We start from the raw sequence: 12,287 nt of genomic DNA on the forward strand, positions 1-12,287 counted from the left end.
TTTTTTTTTTTTTTTTTGTTATTTCGAACTAGTCCCAAATAGTCGGTTTGCGCCGTTTGCTTTGCAGATGGACAAACTGATGTCTGATATTTGGCTATTTGGCAGAAAAGAAGACAGGATAGACGGTGATGATGATAGTGGCTGGGGCCGTTGGTGGTGATGAATTAAGGAGAATCTATTTTCATCTAGCTAGGAGTTCGTGGAATTACAAGGAAGGATATCTCAAGTATTGTGCGTGCTAAAAACAAGAAAAGCTAAGAAAAGGGGAAAGGGAGAGAAACCAGGACTATAATATAATACTGACAAGAGAAAGGTCAAGGAAACAACAGAGGAGAACAGGGTGACTGATATACTGGGTGAGTATCCAATGGGTCTTCGAAAGTGCTGGCTAGAAGGAAGTGGTTGTAGAAAGGCAAGGAGAGGGTCAAAGTTATCCTTTTGCAGGGTTCTATCGTCTACCTCCGCGGCTCAGCACAAAGACCCCGACAATAACAGCAGCCAGAGTAACGATAGCTCCAGGTAGAATAAGTTCGTTAGGAATGCCGTTGATGAGCTGCTGGTCTGTTGAGGGCTGGACAAGTGATTGGGCTACAGACTTGGGGCTGCTGGCTAACTCCTCTCTATGCGCGGTTTCCTCCTCAGCAGCAACAGTTACGGATTCTGGAGGGGAGGCAGCTTTGGCGGCTGCAGCTGGCTCAGGTTCCTTGGCAACAACCGGAGTAGAATCCGGGCTGTGGACGAAGAGGTCAACCTTGTCTTGGCTGGCCTTCCGGGCAATGGAAATGGCGTCGACAAGGTCTTGGTCAGCAGTGATGGAGACAGTGTCACCTTCACTGTCCAAGTAGCTCATGGCGAATCCGGTGTTGCTGAGTTTCCCATCTTCGACAACGGCTTGACCGCCGATGGTATCAACCTCAGCTCCGAGTTTGGCGGACACGTTCTGGACAAGCTCGGCAATACCAGCGGACGGATCAACGTGTAGACGATGAACACGACCGCTGGGGGCCTTGAACTTGAAGGGGAATGAGGGGTCAAGCTTCTCTTCTACTGATGGGCGTTCCTGAACCTCTGAGACAGGCGCCTCTTCACCTCCGTGGTGAGAGGCAGAGTCGTTTGGCAAAACACTGTCACCGGTATGGCCTCGATGGTCTGGGCTTAGCAGAGATCGGTGATGGGGTTGGCTGCCAGACACCATCGAGTCAGACTCGTTGTCCATGGACAGCCAGAACTTGTTCCAGGCTGGGCCTTCACTTTCATTGGTTTGGATAGTGTTGATCTAAGAATAGGGTTAGATCTGAGTCAGGAATGCAAGGCACCCAAAATGTGACTAACCTGTTCCAGCGTAGCATAGGTCAATTTAAGAACATCAACCATTCCTACGATTTCTCCAGACTCGTTCATAACGGGAAGGTTGAGATAATGTCCATCTAAACCAGTGCATTAGTTCCCTTGTATGCAATTTGACCGAGAAAAAGATGAAAAGGAAAATATAGATACGAACCGTGCATCTTTCGAAGAGCAGCTTGGATAGTCATGTCAGTAGGAGCAAAGTCCGGATGGGGAGTCATGACTCGGACAACACTGCAGGTAGATGGGTCGAGACCAGGAGCAATAACTCGCAAGACAACATCCTTGCTAGTAAAGATACCAGTGATAGACCCTTGGTCCTGGACCAAGAGAGCGGTTGTATGGTTCTCCTTCATCAACGTAGCAGCCTCCTTGACAGATGTGCGCACGGACACCGTGGTAGGGGGTAAACCGTTAAGCACGGACTCTAGAGTAGGTCCAGACATCTTCGATCTCAAAGCCTCCACGTATTGGATAATTTGCTGGGGTTGGGAAGATCCTAGCTCAGATTGCACGCCTTCCAGAGCATCATATAGCTTGCGGGAGGAGCTATATGCACGTTCGAGCTTCTCCATTGCATCGTAGAAACACTTGGTGATATCTAGAATGCCGGAGATATCTTGGTTTTCGTCCATGACAGGAAGATGTCGGAAACCCTTTCGAACCATAAGATCAAGAGCATCAGTGGCACTGGTATCAGTACGAGCACATAGCGGGTTCTTTGTCATGATTTCGGCAATTGTCACATCTCTGGCGCGGATACCGGCACCTACGACCCTGTAGGCCAAATCCTTTGCGGTGAAGATACCGGCAATACGGTCATCATCATCTGTCACGAGAACGCAGTCTTCCCTCTTCGCTGCCATCAATTGCGCAGCTTCGGATACAGTGGTATTTGGTTTGATCTGTAGAGCTTGACTGGGTTTGAGGGCAAGAACCGTGCCGGGCGGGGCCTTTCGAGTGTGTCGGGCCTTCGAAGGGTTGAACTTCTTCTTACTAAGGTCCGCTTCCATCTTCCTCCTGATGGCCTGGACAGATTCCATTTAGCAACAGTCCATATAATGGCATTTTGACATATCACCGCCCTCCAGCGCTCCCCTCCACCAATGACAGAATAGATAGAGACAAAAAAAAGGGAGACGGGAGACGAATGTAGTATACCTCATCTCGTTTGGATTGCTTCTGCCTGCTCGTGCTCAAGGTAGAGCTTCCTCCAATATCAGATGCAACGCTCGGAGGAATTGGGTGTTCGACCTTGCGAGGGATGCCGGACGAAGCGTTAGAGTCAAAGGGGAGCTGGCCCCGACCCATGGTCCGGCTACGGATGGTACCGCCAGTCGCCGACATCTTGTTACAAAGTAAAATAGGAGAACTAGCTCGGGGAACGGGGAGAGAGGCAAAAGCTGGATGGCAATCGACGTCGACCTGGTCCCTTGCTGCAGCGGCACGGACGGTGATTTCCTGTCGTCGTCGTCGTCGTCTTCTTCTTCTTCTTCTTCGGCGTGACAGCGAGAAAAAGGACGAAGATCAGGCGGGTTTTTTTTCCTTTCCTTCTCAAAAGGGTAAAAAGCACGGGACGTGTCACCTGATTGTCACATGATATCCATTACTCATTACTTAGTCATTACATGACATAATACTATCATGTGACTCGCTTAGCCCTAGCCCACAAGAAGGAAAAACGTCGAAAGTTTAGCCCGCGAAGAAAGTCGCAGCTGAAGTCGAAGAAGACAGCGAGATCTCTCCCAGTCGACAACGACCGCAACCATCAGCAACCCCAGCCTCGATCACCCTCTCGCTCCGGTTTACCTGTCTGTTCACCTGGCTTGCGCAGTCGCGGAAGCCACCCACACCGTCATTCAAAATGGTTAAGAAGCGGGCGTCCAAGTGCGTTGAGAAATACCCTCCCCGGCAATATCAGATTTCCAGATATCCTGGATAACAAAGCTCAGGCTCTGGCGTGGAACCGGGCCATGTGTTGTTTGCGCCAACATGAAACTGACCTTTTCTTCTTCATCTCTATAGTGGACGTAACAAGAAGGGCCGTGGCCACGTCAAGCCAATTCGTTGCTCCAACTGCTCTAGATGTACCCCCAAGGACAAGGCCATCAAGAGATTCACCATCCGTAACATGGTTGAATCTGCCGCCGTCAGTACGTTTTACGCCCTATAAGGCTTCCCAGGATATTTCTACCGCGCTATTAAAAGAGACCAACTTGGGAGCCGGTGGACACACCTTGCAATTGAGAGTGCTAATGTACCCGGGTTGAATTATAGGCGATATCTCTGACGCCTCCGTTTTCACCAAATATGCCGTCCCTAAGATGTACCTGAAGCTCCAATACTGCGTCTCTTGCGCTATCCACGGAAAGATCGTCCGGTATGCATTTATCTCCCGCAGCCAAATGCAAAATATCACACCATCCGCCTGAAATCAGCTAGGAGCAAGACCCCAATTGAAGAAGGAAAAGAAAGCAACTGACGAACCATTTTTTAATAACCACAGTGTTCGATCCCGAGAAGGTCGCCGCAACCGTGCCCCACCACCAAGACTCAGATTCAACAAGGACGTCAAGAAGTTGAACCCCCAGCAGGCTGCTGCTAACGCCAAGTCCGCCCAAGCTGCTGCCGCTAAGGCATAGATAAAGGATATCATTTCCTTTTCTTCCCTTTAATACCTTTTCGACGTCGGAGGAGCGATAAAGCGGGGAATTAGGAGGGAGGGCTTTTTTTTTTTCAGCAGCAGCTCTACCCTCCTCTTTTCATTTTACAAACAAACTCAGCACGTTCATGGCGGCGGGAATCCCCCTAAAAAAAGAAAAAGCAACCCTTTTTTTAACGATGAGCTGCGGCGAATATGTGAAATATCCTGGCATGAAATGATTTTTGTTTTAATTATATTTTATCTTTTTTAAACATTGCCGGATGAAGTTTGTTTGTACCCAACGCAAAAACTCCCCGCCGATGTTGATAAGATATTAAATATTGGTCAAATACAGATGAAACTGTTCTTGTCCAAACATCCATTGAAAACGGCTCTATTCAGTGAAACGCTGGGCTCCTCTTAGAGATGATTCCTCTGGATCCTTACTTCTCCCTTCCAATGGCCGTCAGCAGGTAATATTGTCGTATCTCCAGTGCTCCGGACTCTCTTATCATATGCATCCCGTCTCTCTCGTCGGAATGCAGCCAATTCAACTACCACATCGACCATTCGTACCGGAGGCAAAGCCACTGCCGAACTCGAAGTAGAACGTGTTTCGTCTTCATCAAAGAAACTGAAGTCATTCGCGGCGGCCGCCCATAGATTTTCAGAGTCTAGATCTCCAGTGCTTGATTTGAAAGTGTCTGGCTGGTAGTAGCCTGTAGGGATCCAAGCGGACGAAGATTCTGGCTTTTCGAATTTTTTACCTGGTGATATCTCCAAGACGATAGCTCGGAGGGCAAAGAGTTCCTTTGCATGTTGCTGTACGGCTTTCCCATGGTACTGGCCTGGGGGGAGGGAGTAATTGGACTCGGCCTGCAGTGAGGCGAGGAGAGCCTCATCTGCACAGGCAGATATGAATTGAGTTATGGAGGAAATAATGGGAGAAGGTGAAGGAACAAATGCCGGGACATCTGTTAGAACTAGGGTTCGGATATGCGCGATGTTGGATGGGTGGAGATATATTGGTTGATCGGTGTTGGTCGTGTAGATGGCAGGCCGCTTCTCTAGAAGCCTTTGAATCATTGATGACTCCTTTCCATCCGTGAGTACACCATTGGGCAACTCCTTTTTAACGTCGTCCTGTCTGTTGAGGATAGAATGGTGTATTCTGAGATAAGTCAGATTCCGGGCAATTGGGCTCTTCAGTACTGGTATGAGCTTCTCCATTCCGGTGCTGGCAGCTCCAGCATCCAGCACATTCAACCTCTTTGTATGCAAAATGTCTATCAGACCACTCACGGATACCTTATTACCAGAAACATACAGATGAGTAAGGCCAACGTGAGGTAGTTCTTCCAGTGCCGAAAGACCGCTAAGTCTCCTTGTAAAGAGGTGTAGTAGCTGATCACCTAGCTGTTCACTCTGGGTAGAATCAGCAAGTAGAGCTCCAGTCAATGGACCAAAATGTAGGTTTTCACGAATACTGGCTCCATCACCATCATTCAGCAGGAAGCAATGGTTGACCAACATGTTCAGCCCCCTATGAGTGAGACGGTTGTCTCGGATATCCAGCAGCCTGACACGAGTCTGAATTGCCTTTGCTAGAACTTCTAGGTCGTCATCCTGCAAGCCTATACCTCGTAGTTTCAGGACCTGTAGACCTCTCAGCTGGCCCAAGGCGAGGATAACCCTCGGGTCTCTTGCAGCGGTGGTATGTGACAGATCAAGATATGTCAGGCGCAAGCAGCAGTTCAGCAATGCTAGTAGTCCGGCCGGTGTCGCATTCACCTCACGCTCGGCCAGCAGGAGGCGTGTATTATACTGCCTTCCCTTGCCCAGCGCAACAAGAGACCTGTGATCGAAGAAGGGAAGCCTCGAAAGGAGTAGAGACTGCAGGTTGGGGAGATATTCCAGGAACTCATGCAACCATGTCGGTGGTGGTTCACCATATATCTCTGCCAGTGCTGGCGGGAGATGCAAGGTATGCGTGAGCTGCCGTACACAGGGCCGAGATATGTTCAGCACTCTCCTAAATCGCGTGAGGGCGACTTTTCATGTATTCAGTTTCAGTGAATATCAACGGTCTGTCTCTTGCGAGAGGGGGTGATAGATGGATGGTATGGGCATGCCCACCGTAGACAGCGTCGTCTCTGGCCCCAAAATGCGAGGCCGGCGCACCCCATAAGACGGGAGCGAAGATGCAATGCCATGCTCGAGAGACGAGAGAGGCAGAGCATAGATCTGCTGCAGCGAGGACGAAGGGCGCAATTATCGGCCATGCATCTCGCGTAGTGGCGGATTCGTATGACGGCGGAAAGACGTCTGCCATGGTGGTGAATCCGGTGAGAGGCAGCGTTTCACCTGTCACATCTCAGCTTGTACTATGGTGAGTACGAATGTCACAGCTTTATTCTCGGCTGTTATATATTAATTATTGACCGCAGGGTCGAGCATAAGCCGGTAATACACTGTTTGTTGTTCACAACTAACTAGATGTTGGTTGCCTCCTGTTGGATCCTCCTAACTACCTCGTTGACTAACTAACACGAGCCCCCCTCAACGTATCACTCACACCGAGAGAAGTATCGGATAACCGCCCAGGTGAATGGACAAGCAGATGTCTATGCGAGTGCATTAAGAGTGATATTAAACTACTTCTCTATTGACCGAATTTGTTATCACAGTGCGAATCCGGGTTGTCGCCGGGTAACTAATTAACGAACAAAACCGCCATCACCAGCCAGCCTAGGCTACATGCAACTGATCGTCCAATGCATGCATAAATGTGGGAGGAGAGATGCTCTGCAGGGAGCATGGATGCATAGACATAATTATATACGGCCATGATGCCCGAGGAAATACCCGAGAACTCTTCACGTTCAACATGCCTGTCGATATATAGCCATACCCGCCGCCAGCCATGCATAGCAACGAGATTTCAGACAGTGAACAAGCAAGCTCAGGCGGCCAGAAAAACGGCCAGAGTGAACGCTCCAAGTGTCGGGATATCTTTCTCTTCAGCGTCTCAAGGACTCTGTCAAATGTGTTTTGCCGTTTGCTCTCGGCTCAGCGGGGCTGGGTTCAATCAGACTACCATCTCGACAAGGGCTTCTTCCAGGCTCGAGATAAATTCGACTGGGCCCCTCTGGACAAGATAAGCGATGAGCTGCGCCAGGAGTACATAGAGTTAACCCACAAGGGGGCGGAGATACTTCAGAAGGCGAGAGAAGATGCTATTAAGGAGGTACATAATCTAGTTACCCCCAGTCAACAAAGTCAAAAGTCGGCGGACAGACGGGCCATTGATACTAACGATCAGCAACAGGATAAACACCTCTTTGTGAAGAATCATTCTTTTTTCGTGGTTGAGCCATCAGCCTTGTTGGATGAAGCACAGCGGGGCGAAGAAGTCCCCTCTCTGACTATCGTTCCCAGGCCTTTAGCAGCTGAAGCAGAGGGCGGCGTATCAGCTACACCAGCACGAACGAAGACAAACACGACCTTCTTCCCTGACGAGTACCTTTTATTATGGCAGCCGGTGTTTATGATTCGCCATCCCGCACTCGTCGTTGAATCATGGTACAGGACCGAAACAAGAGTCGTTCCCATCGGCGTCAAAGACAGAGTCTGGTCGTATTTGACGTTCCGGTATTCTCGCAGCCTATACGACTGGTACGTGGCTAGAGCTACAGAGTCCAACGGCACCAAGACAGCGGCAGACGGTAACAGTGCTTCCTCTCCCTGGCCTATTGTCATCGATGCGGATGATGTTCTCAGTGGAGAGTGTTTGGCCAAGTTCTGCAGTGCGTGTGGTATGAGTGTGGGACATATCAAGTTTGAATGGGAGGAACTGCCTCTTGAAGCACAGGACGTTTCGAAAAGACATATGAGTTACATGCGTGATCTGTGGGCGTCCACGGGCCTTGACCAGTCCAAGTCTTCAAAGGGATTGGATATGGAGGTTCGATATGGGAAGTGGAAAGAGGAATTTGGGGATAGTGTTGCGGAGGGCTTGTATGAACGTGTCCAGAAGCTGATGCCGGATTACGAGTATTTGAAGAGAAGTAAAATATAGCCAAGAGACATACAATATAGACGAAGGGTAAGACAAATGAATAGACGTCAAAAGTCATGAATAGTATCCCCAGCTAACCTATGAAAGTATTTTAAATACCAATGCCCAAGTAACCCAGTGAGATGAATAGCCCGCAAGAAAACAACATGATAAAAAGCAAATTGATCAATATAAAGGGGGAGGGGGTCGTCAAGAAAAGAGGAAATAGAAAGGAAAAAGAATACGCAGAACGACCCAGATTTCGTGCCCCCGTCATGTTGTTATTAACCCATAATTCCAAGCAGCATGAGAAAGAAAAGAGAAGCAGAAGAAGAAGAAGAAGAGACGAAGCAAGGCAAAAGACAGCCGTAAAGTAAACCTATAACGCTGAGCTACCCATGCTAACGGAGAAGGCGGAAACGGAACGGACGGGGTTGATTCATTCAAAGGATTAATTGGAGTAGGTATGTCCAAGGCGGTTATCGGGGTTCCTGGTATTTTCATATAGTTTCTTGTTGTCGGAATAGTCATGGCAAACGTGTTTTCACGGTTTGAGAAGAGGTAATAGTGGGCGTCTTACATGACATACAGAAGATTGGTATCTAAGGGAACCAGCCAGTGTTAGGTCGAGGGAGGGTTAAAAAAGAGAAGAAAAAAGGGCGCAAATAAGCAAGCAACGTAACAGCAAGACGGAGAAGAAAGGGGGGTGGAACAGAACAACTTGAAGAGTGGGTGAGTCTACTGACCAAGAGGGTGACTGCAGCTCAACTGCGGTTTCTGAGAGTACTTGGAAGCTAGCTCATCGCGGATGCTGTTGAGCAGCTGGACGTAGCTCTGCTGGGGGTTCTTTTTGAGGGCGGTGATAAAGGCCCAGGACATGGCGCCTGTGGCTTGACCGCCGATAGTAGCGTCTGCGCTGGTCTGCACGTCCTTGCTGCCTGACCACATGATGACGTCTGCGGGACTGGTACGGGTCTGGCGGGCCTTCTTGAAGCTCTCGTCGCCGCGGGTGGCCTTCTTGAAGAGGTCGACGGCGCCGCTCATCATGCCGCCCATATCGCCGCGAGCATAGGCAGATACGACGCCCAGCAAGCCCTGGCCGGCTTCCTTGGCGAGATTGGGCTCCTTGAGCACTCCTTGCGTCGAGTAGATGAATGGGAGGTCAAGGGCGGAGCCAGAGTGGCAGGAGTCGAAGATGGCGGTCAAACGAACACCAGGAACGAGAGGCTGGACCATGATGCGGTGCATCTCGTCGTCGACGATGTGGCCGGCGGATCTGAAGTCTACGGGGTAAATGACCTCGTCGTTGCCGTCCTCTTCATCTCCGTCCAAGTCTGCCGTCTGACCACCATGGCCTGCATACATATATGGTCAGTAAAACACAGTTGTTATATTAAGGGGTTTAAGTACGCAGACGTACCTGAATAGTGGAAGAAGAGGGAGTCATTAGCTCTGGCGTCCTTGACGAGCCAATGCATGGCACGCAGGATATTGGCCTTTGTGGGCTGGCTCATGGGGTTCTGCTGGTCGTCTGTGAGGATGACCATGTCCTGTCTAGCGTAGCCGTAGCTCTGGTTCAGGTAGTTGGACATGTTCTTGACGTCGTTGATGCATCCCCGCAGCTGTCCGCGCTGGTTGAAGTAGTTGATTCCGATCAGCAGGGCCTTGCGCTTGCCGGTGCAGTTGGAGTACTGGAAGTTGTATCCCTGGGGGGCTCCATGGCCGAAGGAGACGGGGTTGTTGGGCGGCGGCGGGGGGCCCTGGCCATACGTATTCTGGTAGTCTAGCAATCGCCGTTAGCCGTCTGCAACCAAACCGGAGAGAAAGAGAGAGAGAGAAACAGAGGAGCCTTACTGGGACGTCCGTTCTGCATCTGCCCGCTGTTGGGAGGCGGTCCATGGCCGTAACCGTGATGCTGCTGCTGCTGCTGCTGCTGTCCGTGGTCCTGCAGAGAATCCGACCGTCAGCGAAACCACCTCCTTCACCCTGTTGATTCCCTTGATCCCGAGGGCTCCTTTCAGACCCTGCGTTCCTCGCACTGTCGACACTGTGTGAGACCTACTTGGTATCTGTACTGCGGCTGGGGGGACGGCGGTGCCTGGCCGTAGCCGCCTGGCGGGGGAGCGTGAGGCTGCGGCGAGTGCGAGGGCTGCCCGTACGGCGGCTGCTGGTACGGCTGCTGTCCGTAGCCGTGTTGCCTGTTCTCGTCAGTGTCCCTCTTCTCTGTCTGTCTGTCTGTCTGAATGGGCATGCTCACTGGTACTGCTGTGGTGGTGGTGCCCCGTATCCTCCCTGGTTGTAGCCGTGCTGCTGCGGCGGTGGCTGGTCGTAGCCCTGCTGGGGGCCGCCCGGGTACGCTCCTGGATAGTAGGACATGCTCGACGGCGAAGAAGAGGGCGAAGAGGGCGAAGAGGGCGAAGAAGGCAAAGACGACGCTGGGTGGTTTTCTGGCGAGAGAAGAGAATCGCGAGCTGCTGCTGCAGAGAAGAGGGCTTGGAGGGAAAAGAGTGCGAGACGCCGGTGGAGGGGCGCAGCAAGGGGTCGTCCGACTAACCAACGGGCTAAAAGCGGGCTCGAGTGACTATTTAAATTCAACGACTGGGGGAACTTTGGGCCCGGCGGACAGACAGTGAGGTCGCTACTGAGATGGAGAGACGGCGACGGCGACGGTGATGATGCTCTCAGAGGCTCGCGAAGGACGAGATGAAGGGGGAAAAAGCAAAGAAGATGAAAATTTCTCCTGCGCAGCCGATTTTTACGAGGATCAGAAATCTACGAGACAGATGGGGGACCGCTCTACGGAGTACATGGGACAGACAGGACGCCGGACAGCTTGCTTCTTCGTCGTCTTCTTTTTCTTTTTCTTCTTCTTCTTCTCCTGCTCAGCTTCGGTCTGGCGATTACTTATCATCGCATGGGGGTGTTGCTCCCTGTCCTTCCGCTGCTTCTCCAGACGCGCATATCAGCCACAGCCAGCGTCCTTGCCGGCCGGAGGATGGGCTGATGAGTGTGCATGGAAGAGGCTGTCCGTCCTGTCCGTCCTGCCTGTCCTAAGTTGATGCAGAGCAACTCGAGTTGTGTCACGGAAGAGTTGTTGTGCGTTGACTTTTTGATAGATATTAAAATCCTATGCTGTCTTCTATTATTGGTAGCAAAGAAAAGTCCAGGCGTTTTTTCTTCTTCTTCATCTGTGCCATGCGTACTCCGTAATGCAAGAATGCATGCAGCTCGTCATCTTCTGCTTCTCGTGCTTGTTGTTTCTTCTTTTTCTTCTTATTTTATTTTATTTGTTTTTTTTTAAACTTCATCGACGGGGCATTCCGCGGCCGCGGCCTCCTCGTAGCACTCGCTGGGCGGCGCCTTGCGGTAGGGCCTGGGGAGGCCCCTGTGGCTGGGCAGACTCTTCGTTTTCTATCAGACGTCAGTAGAGTAAGACATAGTATATAGATGTAGACAGGTGGGAAGAAGGAGGTGAAGGAGGGAGGGACGGGGAAGGGGAAAGACGTACTGATGGTTTCGTCGACAGAGAGAATGAGACAGGCAGCCTCGACGGCCGACTGGATGGCATTGACCTTGACCAGACTCGGCTCCCAGACAAAGGCCTTCATGTTGTCTCGCACGCCCTCGCGGTCAAAGTCGACGCCGGCCCAGACGTTGCCCTTCTTGTGCTCGACTCTCAGTTGGTTGAGAATGTCCGTGGCATCGAAGCCGGCGTTGTCGCACAGCTGTCGGGGGATCACCTCCAGGGCCTTTGCAAACGCCTTGACGACGGCCTGCTGCTTGTGCGGGACGTTCACGTCGGCATACCGGTGGATGTAGCCGGACAGGTCCATCTCGGTTGCACCGCCGCCGGCCACGACGTTGGTGTTCCGTAGCGCCCGCTTGACGATCATGATGGCGTCGTGCAGACTGCGTTCAGCTTCGGCAATGAACTGCTCTGCTCCACCGCGCAGGATCAGAGTGCATGTTTTGGCTCCAGGGCACTCGGAGAAGATGTTGAAGCGCTCGCCGCCGATCTGGCGCTCCTCGAAACTGCCGCACTCGCCCAGGTGGTGCTCCTGGATGTCGCTGCAGGTAGACTGTGTCGAGGCACCGGTGGCCTTGTTCACTCGCTCCATGTCGTCGGATGACACTCGCCCGGCACAGAATATGTCTCTGTCCGCAAAATATCTAACTTCGTCAATATCGGGGCCGTTCATCAGGACAGATAGAGGGTAAAAAAAAAAAAAAAAAAAAAGG

At 51.3% G+C, this 12,287-nt stretch overlaps 7 protein-coding genes across 7 annotated transcripts; 3 read left to right on the forward strand and 4 right to left on the reverse strand.

Annotated features, from left to right (window-relative positions):
• Positions 1-448: 448 nt before the first annotated feature.
• Positions 449-2,658, reverse strand: TRV_08098 (uncharacterized protein; the record flags this gene model as incomplete). The annotated part of the gene is made up of 4 exons (XM_003017841.1): positions 449-1,276; positions 1,333-1,427; positions 1,502-2,375; positions 2,509-2,658. The coding sequence occupies 4 exons, from the start codon at positions 2,656-2,658 to the stop codon at positions 449-451; spliced, it is 1,947 nt and encodes a 648-aa protein (XP_003017887.1).
• A 553-nt stretch (positions 2,659-3,211) lies between these two features.
• Positions 3,212-3,989, forward strand: TRV_08099 (uncharacterized protein; the record flags this gene model as incomplete). Its single annotated transcript, XM_003017842.1, has 4 exons — positions 3,212-3,234; positions 3,373-3,500; positions 3,625-3,727; positions 3,797-3,989. 4 exons carry the CDS (start codon positions 3,212-3,214, stop codon positions 3,987-3,989), a joined length of 447 nt encoding a protein of 148 aa, XP_003017888.1.
• Positions 3,990-4,411: 422 nt separating this feature from the next.
• Positions 4,412-6,323, reverse strand: TRV_08100 (Leucine Rich Repeat domain protein; the record flags this gene model as incomplete). The annotated part of the gene is made up of 2 exons (XM_003017843.1): positions 4,412-5,958; positions 6,128-6,323. 2 exons carry the CDS (start codon positions 6,321-6,323, stop codon positions 4,412-4,414), a joined length of 1,743 nt encoding a protein of 580 aa, XP_003017889.1.
• A 591-nt stretch (positions 6,324-6,914) lies between these two features.
• On the forward strand, positions 6,915-8,069 carry TRV_08101 (uncharacterized protein; the record flags this gene model as incomplete). The annotated part of the gene is made up of 1 exon (XM_003017844.1): positions 6,915-8,069. The coding sequence occupies one exon, from the start codon at positions 6,915-6,917 to the stop codon at positions 8,067-8,069; it is 1,155 nt and encodes a 384-aa protein (XP_003017890.1).
• A 717-nt stretch (positions 8,070-8,786) lies between these two features.
• TRV_08102 (metacaspase CasB) lies at positions 8,787-10,299 on the reverse strand (the record flags this gene model as incomplete). The annotated part of the gene is made up of 4 exons (XM_003017845.1): positions 8,787-9,403; positions 9,469-9,831; positions 9,903-9,993; positions 10,111-10,299. 4 exons carry the CDS (start codon positions 10,297-10,299, stop codon positions 8,787-8,789), a joined length of 1,260 nt encoding a protein of 419 aa, XP_003017891.1.
• A 123-nt stretch (positions 10,300-10,422) lies between these two features.
• TRV_08103 (uncharacterized protein) lies at positions 10,423-11,107 on the forward strand (the record flags this gene model as incomplete). The annotated part of the gene is made up of 2 exons (XM_003017846.1): positions 10,423-10,555; positions 10,734-11,107. The coding sequence occupies 2 exons, from the start codon at positions 10,423-10,425 to the stop codon at positions 11,105-11,107; spliced, it is 507 nt and encodes a 168-aa protein (XP_003017892.1).
• Positions 11,108-11,167: 60 nt separating this feature from the next.
• TRV_08104 (uncharacterized protein) lies at positions 11,168-12,247 on the reverse strand (the record flags this gene model as incomplete). Its single annotated transcript, XM_003017847.1, has 3 exons — positions 11,168-11,320; positions 11,395-11,459; positions 11,557-12,247. 3 exons carry the CDS (start codon positions 12,245-12,247, stop codon positions 11,168-11,170), a joined length of 909 nt encoding a protein of 302 aa, XP_003017893.1.
• Between the last annotated feature and the right edge of the window lie 40 nt (positions 12,248-12,287).

The sequence above is a fragment of the Trichophyton verrucosum genome (assembly GCF_000151505.1).
Source record: "Trichophyton verrucosum HKI 0517 chromosome Unknown contig01318_1.f1.exp, whole genome shotgun sequence".
Lineage (NCBI taxonomy): Eukaryota > Fungi > Ascomycota > Eurotiomycetes > Onygenales > Arthrodermataceae > Trichophyton > Trichophyton verrucosum.